The sequence below is a fragment of the Triticum urartu genome, chromosome 4A (assembly GCF_056163025.1).
Source record: "Triticum urartu cultivar PI428250 chromosome 4A, HENAU_Tu73, whole genome shotgun sequence".
Classification (NCBI taxonomy): Eukaryota; Viridiplantae; Streptophyta; class Magnoliopsida; order Poales; family Poaceae; genus Triticum; species Triticum urartu.
In genome coordinates this window covers 166,056,776-166,071,510 of record NC_141876.1, presented here as the reverse complement: position 1 = coordinate 166,071,510, position 14,735 = coordinate 166,056,776, and the positions used below count along the sequence as shown (strand labels likewise).

General features: G+C 43.5%; 1 protein-coding gene across 1 annotated transcript; it reads right to left on the bottom strand.

Annotated features, from left to right (window-relative positions):
• Nucleotides 1–329: 329 nt before the first annotated feature.
• On the bottom strand, nucleotides 330–2,426 carry LOC125554775 (putative pectinesterase 63). The gene is made up of 3 exons (XM_087519625.1): nucleotides 1,403–2,426; nucleotides 910–1,243; nucleotides 330–816 (listed from the first exon to the last, which is right to left on the bottom strand). The coding sequence occupies exons 1-3, from the start codon at nucleotides 2,395–2,397 to the stop codon at nucleotides 796–798; spliced, it is 1,350 nt and encodes a 449-aa protein (XP_087375751.1). The 5' UTR covers nucleotides 2,398–2,426; the 3' UTR covers nucleotides 330–795.
• Nucleotides 2,427–14,735: the final 12,309 nt, after the last annotated feature.

Here is a 14,735-nt window from a genome sequence, read left to right as displayed (position 1 = left end):
TAGATAGAAAAAAGAGAACTTAATATGTGTTGTAACTAAACAACATTATTACTTTATCTTATAAACAAGTTTCACAAAATTATGAACTGAGTTGGATGGTTATACTCAATCAAACTTCGGGTTTGACATATGTTTGTCTCATTAAGACGGAATATTCTTTCAGTGGAGATGGCGTTTCCGTGTTAGCAAGTCACCTGTGATGACTTCGTCAATCATTGTATTATTCAAAAATAAAATATCATGACTCAAGTTTTCCTTTGTTTCACCACTACTTTGCGTACACTTCTAATTGATCGTTCTAATCAGTGTATGATACATGCGTATGGAATTTACCTGATCTTGCTATTTGTTAAATATATTAATAATATGATTATGTACTAAACAAAAATGCCTTCAATCACTCTGAAGGCACAACATTTTTCATCAGAATAATAATCCTTAAACCTACACGTGCATGGCACGTGCGATGTACTAGTACTACATCTCTATATGGCAGAATCACAGTCGCCAAACTAAAAACAGTTGAATCAGGTGCACTGGTTGCCTTCAGTACATACAATTTGAAGGTATAAAAAGAAGAGAATACGGAAATATCTAAAATATGAAGTCTCTATCTCTCAATCTTGAGCAGTACGTGTTTCATTTCGACCCTGAAGAAACTATGAAAATAAGCTCATCTAGGGATGCATGCTGTCTGGTCCTAAAGCCCGATGGATCGAAGCCAATTAGCCTCTTGCAGAGCAAGATGGTGAAGCGTTGTCTCTAACACACGAAGAAGAGTCAGATCTTCTTCCTCTATAATTCTTTCTTCTTCGTCTGCAAATTAAATAATCCGCAACGTTGTCAGGGCGGACTTTTAACGCTACAAGAAAGTATGCCGCGGGGTAGCTTGAACATGCATGTACATACCTTGGATGCAGCTGAGTAGGCGGATTTGGGCGACGAGGCTGAGGACGCCGACTTGGGCGACGCGGCTGAATCCGCCGACTCGGGCGATGAGGCTGAATCTGCCGACTCGGGCGATGAGGCGGGGGATGTGGCGGGGGCTCCTCCACTGGAGCCTTTTTTAGAGGGAGGAGAGTTCCCAGTTGGCGGTGGCAGAATCCAAGAGTCGCCGAAGATGTAGTGTGTGCCGATGAAGGGCTTGGCCTGGGCCTCGGTGAGATCCACAGCCCACCCGACCCTCTTCCTCGCGTCCGACCCCGGCCCGCTGCATTTGAACTCGCCGTAGTAGATCCCGCTACTGCACGCACGTACGCATGCATTCGATAAACATGAGTGATGGGATCCCTTAATAAAGAACATGCATGAGCGAGAATGTCCACAATGAACTTGCTTGATCCTCCATCCATCCATAATGTAAAAAAGGAGTCCCATGCATGCATGTTAGATGTGACCTTACCTCTCAGGCTGCTTGATGTTCCATCCGTCCCATCCAACTGGCACCACCTCCTTGCTCATCTCGGTGTAGGCGTAGATGACACGCGACGAGTCCCCCCACGCCCTGCCAAGATAGATATCCCCCCCGCCTTCGCTCATGATGCTGCAGTTCTTGAACGAGAACCCGCTCTCGATAGCGCCCTCGATGGTCTTGGTCCGCTGCTGCGCCGTGAGAACGGCGATCTCCTTCACGATGGACACGATGCGGCAGTTCTCGTACAAGGACCTCCCAAACCCGAAGATGAAGTCCACGCTCCCTTTGATCACGCAGTCCTTGAAGTAGTGCAGCCCCTTGTGGTCGTACAGCGTGTCCTGCCCGCCGTCGATGGTGCAGTTGTAGAAGGCCTGCTTGGTGCCGAACGTACGCAGCGCCACCGCCTGCCCGCCCTTGGCCCCCGGCTTGGCCAGTGGCGCGTCGTTCTTGAACACGACGCCGTACGCCACGAAGTAGTCGGACTCGATGGCGCAGGTGGTGCTCCCCACCGTGCCCACCGGCTTCCCGTCTTTCCCTAGCGTCGCAGCGGTGTCGCTCCAGGCGATGATGGCCGGGTTCTTGGGATCGGACTTGAAAGTCACGTAGGGCTTGCTGAGGTTGAGGAAGATCTTCTCACGGTACTCGCCGGGTTTCAGGTCCAGGATTACGCGACCGGTGTTGCCCTCCGGGATGGCGTCGATCGCGGCCGTGATGGTCTTGTAGTCACCACCGCCCTTGGGGTCCACCACGTAGGTGGTCTTGTTATCCTCCGCCTTGGACAGGGACTCGTCGATGGTGCTGCCGGTGTCACCCACCGCCTTCTTCGCGTACAACGCCTGGTTGATCGCGAAGTCTTTCTGGTTCGCCGACAACCAGCTGTCGAACGCACCAGCCGTCCCCGCCGTCGCGACGGAACCCGACGGCAGCGACGCCACTAGGGCCGCCAGCGCCAGGAGCAGGGGAAGCGCCATGTTGCGGCCCATGGGTAACTAACTCACTGGTAGCCCGTCGATCGTCGTCTCCCTCTCCTAGGTTCTGGCGGAATGGTGTTGGCGTATATGTAGTGCGTCTTGGCAAATGTATGGCCGCCTGGCCCTGGCTCGTCGCCATTTTTGGAGTGGAAGCTAGTGGAGGTGGAGGTCTAACAGCGCGCGATGTCTCGTCTCCGTCCGCACATGTAGGGTAAGATGTACCTATTCTTAGGAGAATGGATTCTCTCTGGTGCATGCATTAGTCCATTGATTATTTTGGATGGGGTCACCGCATGAAGCTTTTGATAGAGATGACCTGCTTCACCCATCCACGCCTTTTATTTTACCTTTTAAATTTGAATCTACTGCATCCCTTGAACTAAAAGTATAATTTATGTTTCATTTGCATATTTGTGCTCCTTGAGACGAGGGCTTTCAAATAAGAGCACTCGTGAATTCGTTTTGACATGTTTTAAAATTCTTCACTAAGTTTCATCTGTTAGAACTTGATATGAGGAAGGATAAAATCATCAAGTTATAAATACTAAACATAAAAACCCTAACCCCCAATCATAAGCTCTAAGTCCTCAACCCTAAAATAGTAAACTCTAAACCCTAAAACAAACGAAACTTGGTAAAGAACTTAATATTATGACTATTAAGTTTTAATATTTGATACTAATTAATAAAATTAATGCATTCAAGAGTGATCTAGTTTGAATGTTCTCGTCGCAACGAACAAGAATATGCAAACAAAATTTAATTTGGACTTTTGATTGGAAAGATACAGTATATTCAAATTTGAAAACTAAAATAAAAAACATGAGAGGTTGGATGGGTGGAGCATGTCATCTCTGTCAAAAGTTGCATGTTGGGCCCACAAAAATAATCAATGTCTAAACCATGCATGCATGGGAATCTCCAACCAATAAAGCTAGAGAGAATTTCTTATTTGGCCCTTTCTTAGAATTTGCTTCCTTTTTTGGCCTCATAATTTTTTTTCTTTTTTTGACACTCAAACATCATTTTGTGCCTTATGTGACCTTTTCATCTATTTTTTCATTCAGCAGTGTTAACTAGGACATGCAAAGACAATTTTGCCACTAATGATAGCATGTCACCAGAAAAGGGAAGAAAAGGGGGCATGTGGCATGAGTGCACACGGCACTGATCCGGGCCGGGGCCGACTGGGAGTTCCCCGTGCCCGCCAAGCGGTCGGGCATATCCTCCTCCCGTGCGTGGGTGCGCCAAGGCCGCTGGGGCACTGCCACCTCTCGTGCATTTTTAGAACCCAAGTTCGTATCGTCAAGAAACAAACAATACGTACGTGCAAGCTAGCACACGCAAGCAGCTTGATTGATTTTCAAGCAGCAGCAGCGTACATGCAAAGCTTGCAGGCCGGCAATTTTACTCATGCGGTTTTGCCGTAGACTAGCTTCTGGTGGATCGACCTGATCGTTTCTCGGAACATAACGACTTCTCTTGTTAGAACGAACGCGAAACAATTATAGATGGATTGCCACAGGCTACGGTGTGCAAGTCGCCGGCCAGTCCATACGGCTAGAGTGCACGTACTAGTTAGGTATTGTAGATCAATTAAGCTATCTGCTTGGCTGCTTCGTTGAGGCTAGCTCGCACGTACGTGTGTCAGCTTCTGTGTTCAACTACATCACGTACGCACTACCAGTGACTCATTGATTCGTGTACGTAGTTTAAATGTTTATCTGTGATTGGGACTCATTACTGGAACGACTCGATGGAGATAGAAGTTATCAGAAGCTTGTAGTGTCAAAAAATGTTTACATTACAGGACGGAGAGAGTAGTAAGGCTACACCCATGTAAAAAATGTTCGAAAAAATCGGGAGAAAAATAGTGCATCGGCACAACATTAATGTATGTTGTCACAAAAATTCAAATCAAAATTCAACACAAAGCTCAAGATACAAAAATGACAAATTTAATATCAATGTGCTAATGGGCCAAAACCGAAGCCCAACTTGTGTTATGTACTATTCAGTGTCAAGTTTGTCATTTTTGTATCTCAAGCCATGTTTCAAATTTCGATTTAAATTTTTGTTACAACGTACATTGATGTCGTGTTAATGCACTAATTTTTTCCGGATTTTTTGAACAATTTTATCAATGTGCAATGAGCGACTAGTGCACCGGTAGCACCAACTATCCGGTGCACCAGATACATCCCCAACTAGGTCTAGCTTTATAAGAGAATTCCTTATTTGGCCTTTTCTTAAATTTTGCCTTCCTTTTTGACCCAAAATTTTATTTTCTTCTCTCTTTGATACTCCAACTTCATTTTGTTCCCTATGTGACACTTCCATCAGTTTTGACCAGTAACGATGTTAAGTCTAACCTAAAAAAACTGTTTTACCCCTAGTGTGGTATGTGGCCATTTATATGCATACACAGAGGTAGCATATTAATTTTACAGGTGATAAATTAGACCGCGGCATGTCAATGGGTCATCTTACTGAGATGTATTTTGCTCTCGACTGTTGCACACATTCAGACCATTGCACTACAGATTGTCTGATGGCAAGAAGGCAAGAGCACACTAGGTAGTATCAAAAAACGTCCTATATTATGAGACAGAGAGAAGTATCTAATAAAAGCTATGTAGTTTCTTTTCCTTGACTAATCAGCCCCCTGAATTCAACGGGTGGACCTGGGCCTCTTTTCCCCTTCAAATCAAATAAGTCAAGTCAGCAGGTTTGTAAAAACAAATATAAGGATATTACGTGGGTGTAGCAAAGCTCATCTCCAACCAAATGGACAAATGAGGCACCCATGAGACCTCCTGTGCACGGGAGAGTTGCTTTTTTCTGTTCTTAGAGCATCTTTGGCACTTTCCGTATCCATAAAATAACCAAGGTTTAGAGGAAGTTGCGAAAAAAAACTCTCCAACAGTTGTCCGTAAACGTTACGGGGTTTCGTATATTCTTCAAAACACCCATTCCATCTAGGGTAAGATGGCTCTTTCTGTAAAAGTGCCATGTCAGATAACCGCCACCTAATCACCATTGAAGTCAGTCGCGCCGCCATCGTGGACCACCGCGCCACCCTCGCCAACTGCCATCGTCGCCTCTTGTAGCCACGCTGGCGTCGACGATCATCAACGCCATGTCGCCCCCCGCACTACAAAAAAATACACTTATGTGATGATACGTGTTTGTCACAATAAGTCACGTTTTCTGTCATGCATGTATATCCATGACGATTTTTTATGACAGAATTAAGATAGTCATACCTGTGTTGTCGTAAAAGTGTTCCATGACATTACCAAAATTATCATCACGGGAGTGTCCACTTCCATTACAATAAATCACGTGTCATAGAAGTGCTTTCTTAAGGGTAACCGGCACGCGGCATCCATCGTAACGAGTCGCTGTTAAGCTATCGGGTTTCGGTTTGGATCCGATAACCCGTTAACAGCTGAGACCAATGAGAATTTTCCACGTGTAAAATTAGCATTGGCTATAGCAACCACGTGTCAGCACCGCGAAAGGATAGATGTCAACCACCCAATGGACACACTACTAGAGAAAAGCCTAGCAGCAGCGCGGGTTTTAGGCCTATCAGTAGCGCTGAGCGATGCGTTACTGATAAAGCGCTACAACTAACGTATAGCAGTAGCGTGCCTCCGACCATACTACTGCTAAATCGACTTAGTAGTAGCGACTTATCGGAGGAGCGGTACTGGTAATTAGTAGTAGCGCTTCTCCCTACTCGCGCTGCTACTATTATTTCGTATTTTATTTCTTTTTTATTTCATATTGTATTCGTACACCTTTACACAAGTTTTCATACAACAGGAATTTATAAATTGTTTTACATCATAATGAGTTATTACATCATGGGGTGAAAGAACCGTGGACTAGTTTCAAGTGGATGGACATCCACTTGAAACTAATCCGTGGTTTTTTCACCCAATGATATAATAAATATCATCATCATCATATTATTAACAACTTATCATCATAATACATCATTGTCATATAACACCTCCTCAAGATCATCGTTTTCGTCAATGAGACATCACATAGCAAATTGGTCACTAGTCGTAATCACAAGTACTCCTCATCATCAACTCTAACACATTGTATCATATAATAAACATATTGTACCTCATAGGACCTACTACATTCTCTTAGGACCTACTATATTCTCTAAGGTAAAATAACAAAAAACAAGATAGCCCCTGACTCTCCATTATGGAGAATGGAGATTATCATGTCTCCAATTCTTGCCTTTCGCTTAATGTTACTTTCAAGAACCTCCTTGCGAATGTCCAAACATTTTTTTTTCCATTCTTTGATTAGCATGTGTTCACCGGTTTTAGAAATCTGATATGCACAGGTGAGCTCCTTAGATTGACCTGGCTGTATGTTCAGAACTGCAAGGCGACCATTCTGATACATCAGATGAGGCACACAATCCATCAGGATTTTCTGTTGAAAAACATAGTAATAACTTCGTAGTTAGCAAAGATGTACTAGTTTTAGAAGTATGCAAAAGATGCACGGATGTCGTAATAGTAAAAAATCTTACCAGGGTATCTCCATAGAAGTTATCGTGGTTCAACACGTGCACTAGTGGCACGTATTCACCATAATTTGGAGGAGTTCGATAATAGGTATTGTAATTCTCAAGATAAGTACAATAAGCAATCAGATGACTTTTCTCCTTATAAGTTAATTCGGAGCCATCAGTGTAGTGGGTTTTGTCTACCATCTTTTACACATTCTTTGAAGATTCAAAATAAGCTGTCAATGGAAATAAGCTGTCAACTATTTTGAAATAAACAATCTAAATTAGTTAATAACTATGTTTGAGAAACTCACATTGCGATAGAATCGGAAGCGTATCAACAAGGACCCAAATGTCCATATTGTCTTGCTCGATGTCAGGATCACCAAGATCCATGGTGACAATCATACCCTCATAAAAACCATACATTTTGCAAAGTGCTTCCCAATTTTGGCAACCAAAATGGGTTACGCTATGAGAATTGCATAGATTTACTTCAAAATCGATATTATGATGGGTCCTTAGGTGTATTTTCTTTGTTTGAAAATTTTCATGGTCTTCAAAAGCCATCCTCTCCAAAACATAGCGTCTTGCATGTCATGGGATAAACTAGTCGAATTGTAAAAGATGAAAATTAGACGTTGAAATAGTTGAAGTCATGCTTAATTACGAAAAAAAAACTTGTCATTGTTGCGTACCGTTTCAACATCGAAGGTCTCCTCGAGCTTAATGCTGAAGCGCCGATCTTCGTCCAGCTCAACGAACATGTCGCATATACCTCAATCGTCGTGTCACCAGCTGCACTCCCCCGGGAGACTGTCGTCGTCCGAGTACGACATTTCCTACGTTCATAATCCAAAGATTAAACTTGTACAATTAAATATATGTACTAAAAACCTAAATTAGATCATTATTTTTCGAGGAAATCCAGGCCACTCGATATTTCCTACATATTCTAGCACAAGTCATGCCAGAATTCAAGAAAAAATCCGGCATGAACTTTGCTAAAAAAGGACATATTGAGCGCGTGAAATTTGCCGGAACGGAAATTAATCAACACTCCGACAAAACATAGGCCACTCGGAGGTGTAAACTAAACATGAACGGCCACTTGGGTAACCACATATCCTATTTGAGCAAATATGACATGTTCAACTAGTTTTATTAATTCAACTAGTTCTTACTAAATATAAACTTACTATAAATAGAAAAAACTAGTTCTTTCTAAAAATAAAGTAGTTCAACTAGTTATATTAATTATCTTACTAAAAATACATTAGTTCTATTAATTCAACTAGTTCAACTAGTTTATTAATTTACTTACTAAACTAGTTCAACTACAACTAAAGTAGTTCAACTAGTTTATTAATTTACTTACTAAAAATAAACTAGTTTTTACTAAACATAAACTAGTTCAACTAGTTATATTAATTTTCTTACTAATTCTATTAAACACTAAAACTAATTCGATGAACTCTAAAACTAATTCTACTTAACAACTACTGCCATAATTAGCATCTAATTTGATGAACCCTAACTAATTAGATGAACTCTGAAATTTAACCCTAAGAACCCTAGATAGGCAGAGGTAGGGGAGGAGGAGGAGGAGGGCGTGCCCACCTCTAGCGCTGGCAGAGTTAGGGAGAGGGGCACGCGGCGTCGAGGTTGGGGACGGGGTCGGGGCGGCGGGTGCACGGCGGAGGGCGACGATGTAGGGGGGGGTGTCGAGGTCGGGGTCGGGGGCGGGGGCGGCGTCGAAGGTGTGCGGAGAGCGACGGGTCGCGCACGGCGGCCGACGACGATGCAGGGCGGCGACAACGGAGGAGTAGAGATTTGGGGGAAGTGGCCGTGGGGGAAGAACGATCCGCACGGTTAAGTTAAAAGTAGCAGTAGCGCGTTCCAGGAAGTGCGCTGCTGCTATGGTAGCTATAGCGCGTTTCCTAACAAGCGCTACTGCTATTCCTTCTCTTTTTATTTGCTTTCCATTTAATTTTATTTTCATTAGGAGTAGCGCCTTTGTCCGTAAACGCGCTGCTACAAAACAAACAGCGGTAGCGCGGTTCCATGTAGATCACTACTACTATGTGTAGCCTATCGGCTAAGCCATGGGAATTTTAGTAGTAGCGCTTTTGTACTCGGGCGTGCTACTGCTATAACTGTATCTGTAGCGCGGTTTTAAATACCGCGTTGCTGCTAATTAGTACCAGCGTGCATTTTTACCACGCGCTACTGCTAATGTTCTGTGTATAAGGTTTTCCCTAGTAGTGACAGGAGGCGCCTATGATACGTCGACACGTCGCAAGGCCCAATAACGGCCCATTTAGGTTAAAAAGGCTGGCCCAGTCAAAATTAGCGGGCTGGCCCATTAACGACCTGCTTGCAGACGACCCATTCGCAGTTAAGGCCCATACGGCTAGTTTCAAATCGGCCCATTCTAAACTTGTCACCATTGCGGCCCATGGTCACTTCTGGCCAGTTAACAGTCCGCTAAGTATTTGGGCCGAATTACGGCCCGATGTGTTTCCGGCCTGTTAAAGGTCCTGCTTCATTTGGGCCCATTTATTGGCAATTGAAACTTTTGGCCCATAAACGACCGTGAAGGATTTGGGTCATATTTGGCCATGTCTAACAATCGGCTTGTTAGAGGCCCACTATAGATTTGGGCCACTACCAGCCTGTTGTGATTTTCGACCTGTTAACATCGAACGAATGCCATGGGCCATATGTGGCCCAACGTCACATCAGGCCTATTAATGACCCATATAAAACTGATACTAATCAAGCCCGACTGAACTTCCGGCTGGTTAAAGGCCCATGTAGTAGGTCGGCCCATTTACGGCCCGTCTGAATTTCAGTGTGTGAACGATCTGCATTGTAAATGGGCCACCACGAGCCGAGATACATTTCGGCTTGCTAATGGCCAGTGGGTAATTTGGCACAATCAGGGCCCAATCTCACTTTCGGCCTATTAAAGGCCCATGTTATTTATAGGCTCGAGGTATTTACACATGTTAACGGCCTATTGTTACTGAGGACCCAAATTATGTTTTGGTCTGTTAAAGGCCCGCTGTGGCATAGGCCTACCAAAAATATGAAAGCTTATGCTGATTGAGGCTCAAATATTTTTAGTGGGCTACATGAAAATTATGGCCCATAATCGTTTTTAGCCCAATTGGAATGTGCCCGACGAATGTTGGCACATTGGGCTCCTACGAAGCTTTCGGCCGAATACATTACCTACACTATGCAAAAATAGCGGCGTAATTTCTACAACCTTTGGCAGCACGACAAATGTTGTATCACAACATCATAAATTCTAGCCATACAACAAAAGTCATGTTGCCATAAAGTTTACAGTCCTTGCAGATAAAAGCACAATCAGATGTATAGAAGCACATCTCATTTAACCTGAGTGCTAATGTTTCAGGCTGTAGAATCTGATGGAGCAGCATGATCTTCCCCTTTTTCCGCCATTGCTCTTGAACAGCAAAACAAATGTCTGATAGTCTGGTTTCAAAACCATTCATATCTTGATGACATTTGTCAACCACTATTCTTATTTCTGAAACGACATCCATTAGGGATTGGACTTGTGTCTGGAGCACAAATATATCACTCTGTCTAGCTGGAAAATTTTGTTCAGTAGGCGATTTGGACAAGGTTACCTTGACAACCAATCCAGAATTACGCAGGAAGGTGCTTTTTGCACTGTTAGTGGAGAGATACTGACGCACTGCAGCAAGAGGTGACATTGTGCATGTGGTAGCCTTGTCACCTTCAGGTGTTGAGGTTGTTCAGTCATTTGTTCCATAGCTTGCTGAAAGTTTGAACTTGTAGATTAGTGTACCAAATAAGTTACTAATGAGACAAAAACAAAAAAGTAGGTTTCACATTTATGCATAACTATTTTGGTGAACTACCGTAATACATTAGCATGTATTGTAGTGCCAAATACATAATAAAATCACTTTCGGAACATATTTTCATGTAGCATGCCTACTGTATTGTTGGGGAACGTAGTAATTTCAAAATTTTCCTACGCACACGCAAGATCATGGTGATGCATAGCAACGAGAGGGGAGAGTATGATCTACGTACCCACGCAGACCGACTGCGGAAGCGTTGACGCAACGTAGAGGAAGTAGTCGTACGTCTTCCCGATCCGACCGATCCAAGCACCGTTACTCCGGCACCTCCGAGTTCTTAGCACACGTACAGCTCGATGACGATCCCTGGGCTCCGATCCAGCAAAGCGTCGGGGAAGAGTTCCGTCAGCACGATGGCGTGGTGACGATCTTGATGTTCTACCGTCGCAGGGCTTCGCCTAAGCACCGCTACAATATGATCGAGGTGGAATATGGTGGCAAGGGGCACCGCACATGGCTAAGGAACGATCTCAAGGATCAACTTGTGTGTCTAGAGGTGCCCCCCTGCCCCCGTATATAAAGGAGCCAAGGGGGAGGGGGCGGCCGGCCAGGAGGAGGGTGCAGGAGGAGTCCTACTCCTACCGAGAGTAGGACTCCCCCCCCCCCCAATCCTAGTTGGAATAGGATTCCCCGAGGGGGAAGAGAGAGGGGGGGGGGCGGCCACCTCTCCTTGTCCTAATAGGACTAGGGGAGGGGGGAGGCGCGCGGCCCACCTTGGGCTGCCCCTTTCTCCTTTCCACTAAAGCCCACTAAGGCCCATATGGCTCCCGGGGGGGGTCCGATAACCTCCTGGTACTCCAGTAAAATCCCGATTTCACCCGGAACACTTCCGATATCCAAACATAGGCTTCCAATATATCAATCTTTATGTCTCGACCATTTTGAGACTCCTCGTCATGTCCGTGATCACATCCGGGACTCCGAACTAACTTCGGTACATCAAAATTGCATAAACTCATAATAACTGTCATCGTAACGTTAAGCGTGCGGACCCTACGGTTCGAGAATAATGCAGACATGACTGAGACACATCTCCGGTCAATAACCAATAGCGGGACCTGGATGCCCATATTGGCTCCTACATATTCTACGAAGATCTTTATCGGTCAGACCGCATAACAACATACGTTGTTCCCTTTGTCATCGGTATGTTACTTTCCCGAGATTCGATCGTCGGTATCCAATACCTAGTTCAATCTCGTTACCAGCAAGTCTCTTTACTCGTTCCGTAATACATCATCTCGCAACTAACTCATTAGTTGCAATGCTTGCAAGGCTTATGTGATGTGCATTACCGAGAGGGCCCAGAGATACCTCTCCGACAATCGGAGTGACAAATCCTAATCTCGAAATACGCCAACCCAACATCTACCTTTGGAGACACCTGTAATGCTCCTTTATAATCACCCGGTTATATTGTGACGTTTGGTAGCACCCAAAGTGTTCCTCCGGCAAACGGGAGTTGCATAATCTCATAGTCATAGGAACATGTATAAGTCATGAAGAAAGCAATAGCAACATACTAAACGATCGGGTGCTAAGCTAATGGAATGGGTCATGTCAATCAGATCATTCAACTAATGATGTGATCCCATTAATCAAATAACAACTACTTTGTCTATGGTTAGGAAACATAACCATCTTTGATTAATGAGCTAGTCAAGTAGAGGCATACTAGTGACACTCTGTTTGTCTATGTATTCACACATGTATTATGTTTCCGGTTAATACAATTCTAGCATGAATAATAAACATTTATCATGATATAAGGAAATAAATAATAACTTTATTATTGCCTCTAGGGCATATTTCCTTCATGTATTATCTATTTCCTCACATTCGTTGACATCTAAGGATAAATAGACATGGTTTCAAGTAGGATGAACATAGTATGACATCATTCATATCATGGGCAACAAAAAAACAATCAGGCTATTGTATCATTGTGTGGGCACGTGAACATCACAACTAGATTACAGATCAAGACCAAAAGAATATCCTTCATCTCTTTTAAACCGTGTAAGGTGAAATGATACATTAAGACACCTGTGTATAAAAGTGAACAGAGTAACTGATATTGGCTGCAAACCAAGCAGTTAAATGAACATGTCACAGTAACAAGCAGTTCAAAGGAAGGAGGAGTAAGGACTTACAACAGCGGCTTGAACTAGTGTGCTCATGCCCTTCATCTTGCTGGTGTGGTAATCCTTGAAGATTTGCACTGCATTCGGTTCAGTTTCTTTTTGGTCCGCACGGGCTTTCCTCTATATTTGGAACAAGTCAATATAGATACGATAATATGGCACAGAAAAAAGAAGGAACTAGCAGCTATTTACAAGAGCCTCGCAGTGTGGAATATAGCTAGGAGATCCCGTTGTCTGTTGGAATTTCACTTTAGAACGGTTGGTCTTGTTCTTCAAACAGTTAGCCTAGAAGAAGATACACTTGTAAGGCACATACATAAATACAAGTTCAATACGTGATCTGATCAAATACATATACCCTACCTGATACTTTGGATCAGACCAGTGTTTAACAAGGGATGTCCAGTCTTCATCTGTAATATATTCCACTAGAGATGTTTGGGCGATTTCATTGTTAGCCATGCCTTCAAAGTGAGTTTTTCTAAGGTGATACCGATATTGTCGTAGAGTAGACTGAAAAACATGAGTGCATGCTTGTTTAGTTGCATCATCTTTCGTATCCAACTTGAAACCCATATGTTGAAAAAAGAATGTGAGTCTTATTAGGAGGGAGCTAGAAAGTATGGGGCAGAGCAAGACAATATTATAAATTGTGATGAATAACATTACTTACGGATAAATGGTAAGGTGTTAAACTGGGTATCGTCTTTCTCATTCCTGTACTGGATCCACATTGGGAGGATACGTGCATGATGCCTAACGGCAATGGCTGCCTCCGATACTAACTTGGCTGGCTCTGTATAGCATCACGTGGCCTTTTTAAACTTGCCTCAAAATGGATCTCCATTCTTCCTCCTTTAGATTTTGTTAATCTGTCAAGCATTATCCATGATGTTTGTTTCCGCTTGCGCCGTGGTGCTACTTCAACAACGAGTATGGAAAGTGTTAGTGCACATCAAACTGTGAGAGTACATATAAAGGAGCATGCAACTGCAACTTGAATCGGTCAGGTACCATCTTGGTGTTGATGCTCATGAGGTTCATCTGATCTTGCCAAGTCTTGTTGTGTCACCAGTGCTTCGGAAGTAGTGTTAGGTGTGAAGGCAGCTTGGGAACTAGCCAGTTGCGGAGCAAACGAACGAGTAACTTGTTGAGATGCCGGTACAGTTGAAGCGGATGTTGCAGCTAGTGGAGCAAGTGATACTGTGTTTGTAGATTTAGCCGATGGACTTGGACCTTCTACTACACTATAAGTACCAGCAGAATCTCGAGGGTAGATCCTTTTCCGTTGCACCCGACGAGTAACATCATTCCCTACTATATTCTTTTCCTTACTCTTTTTTGACTTTGCCATGTCAGGGCGTACCAACAACACAAAAAAATAAAATTGCTCTTCAGAACTCATTGATGCATGATACAGACAAGCAATATTTTGATGTAAGACAACCGTATGAGGATGGAATATGTAAAAAAACAGGACGACGTGACATACGATGTGTAAACTAAGTAGAAGGATTTTCAAGAAAATAGAAGTAATGCAAGCTAGACACCATATGAAAGATGCAACCAATATCACTCTGCAAAGTTAAAAGTATCTTGTTATAAGTGACATTTCAAAAAATTAGAAGCAGTACAACCTACAAATCAAAGCAAGATGCAACCACTGTCAAACTGCCATGTTAAAAGCGTCTAATCATGAGTTACTGATGCGGGGTACACAACAGCGGTACTTTG

Coding starts and splice junctions, on each gene's coding strand:
- LOC125554775 (XM_087519625.1), bottom strand. CDS start 2,397: ATGGGCCGCAACATGGCGCTTCCCCTGCTCCTGGCGCTGGCGGCCCTA. Junction 1,244..1,402: donor AACATCAAGCAGCCTGAGAG/GTAAGGTCACAT, acceptor ACGTGCGTGCAG/TAGCGGGATCTACTACGGCG. Junction 817..909: donor CCTACTCAGCTGCATCCAAG/GTATGTACATGC, acceptor TTTAATTTGCAG/ACGAAGAAGAAAGAATTATA.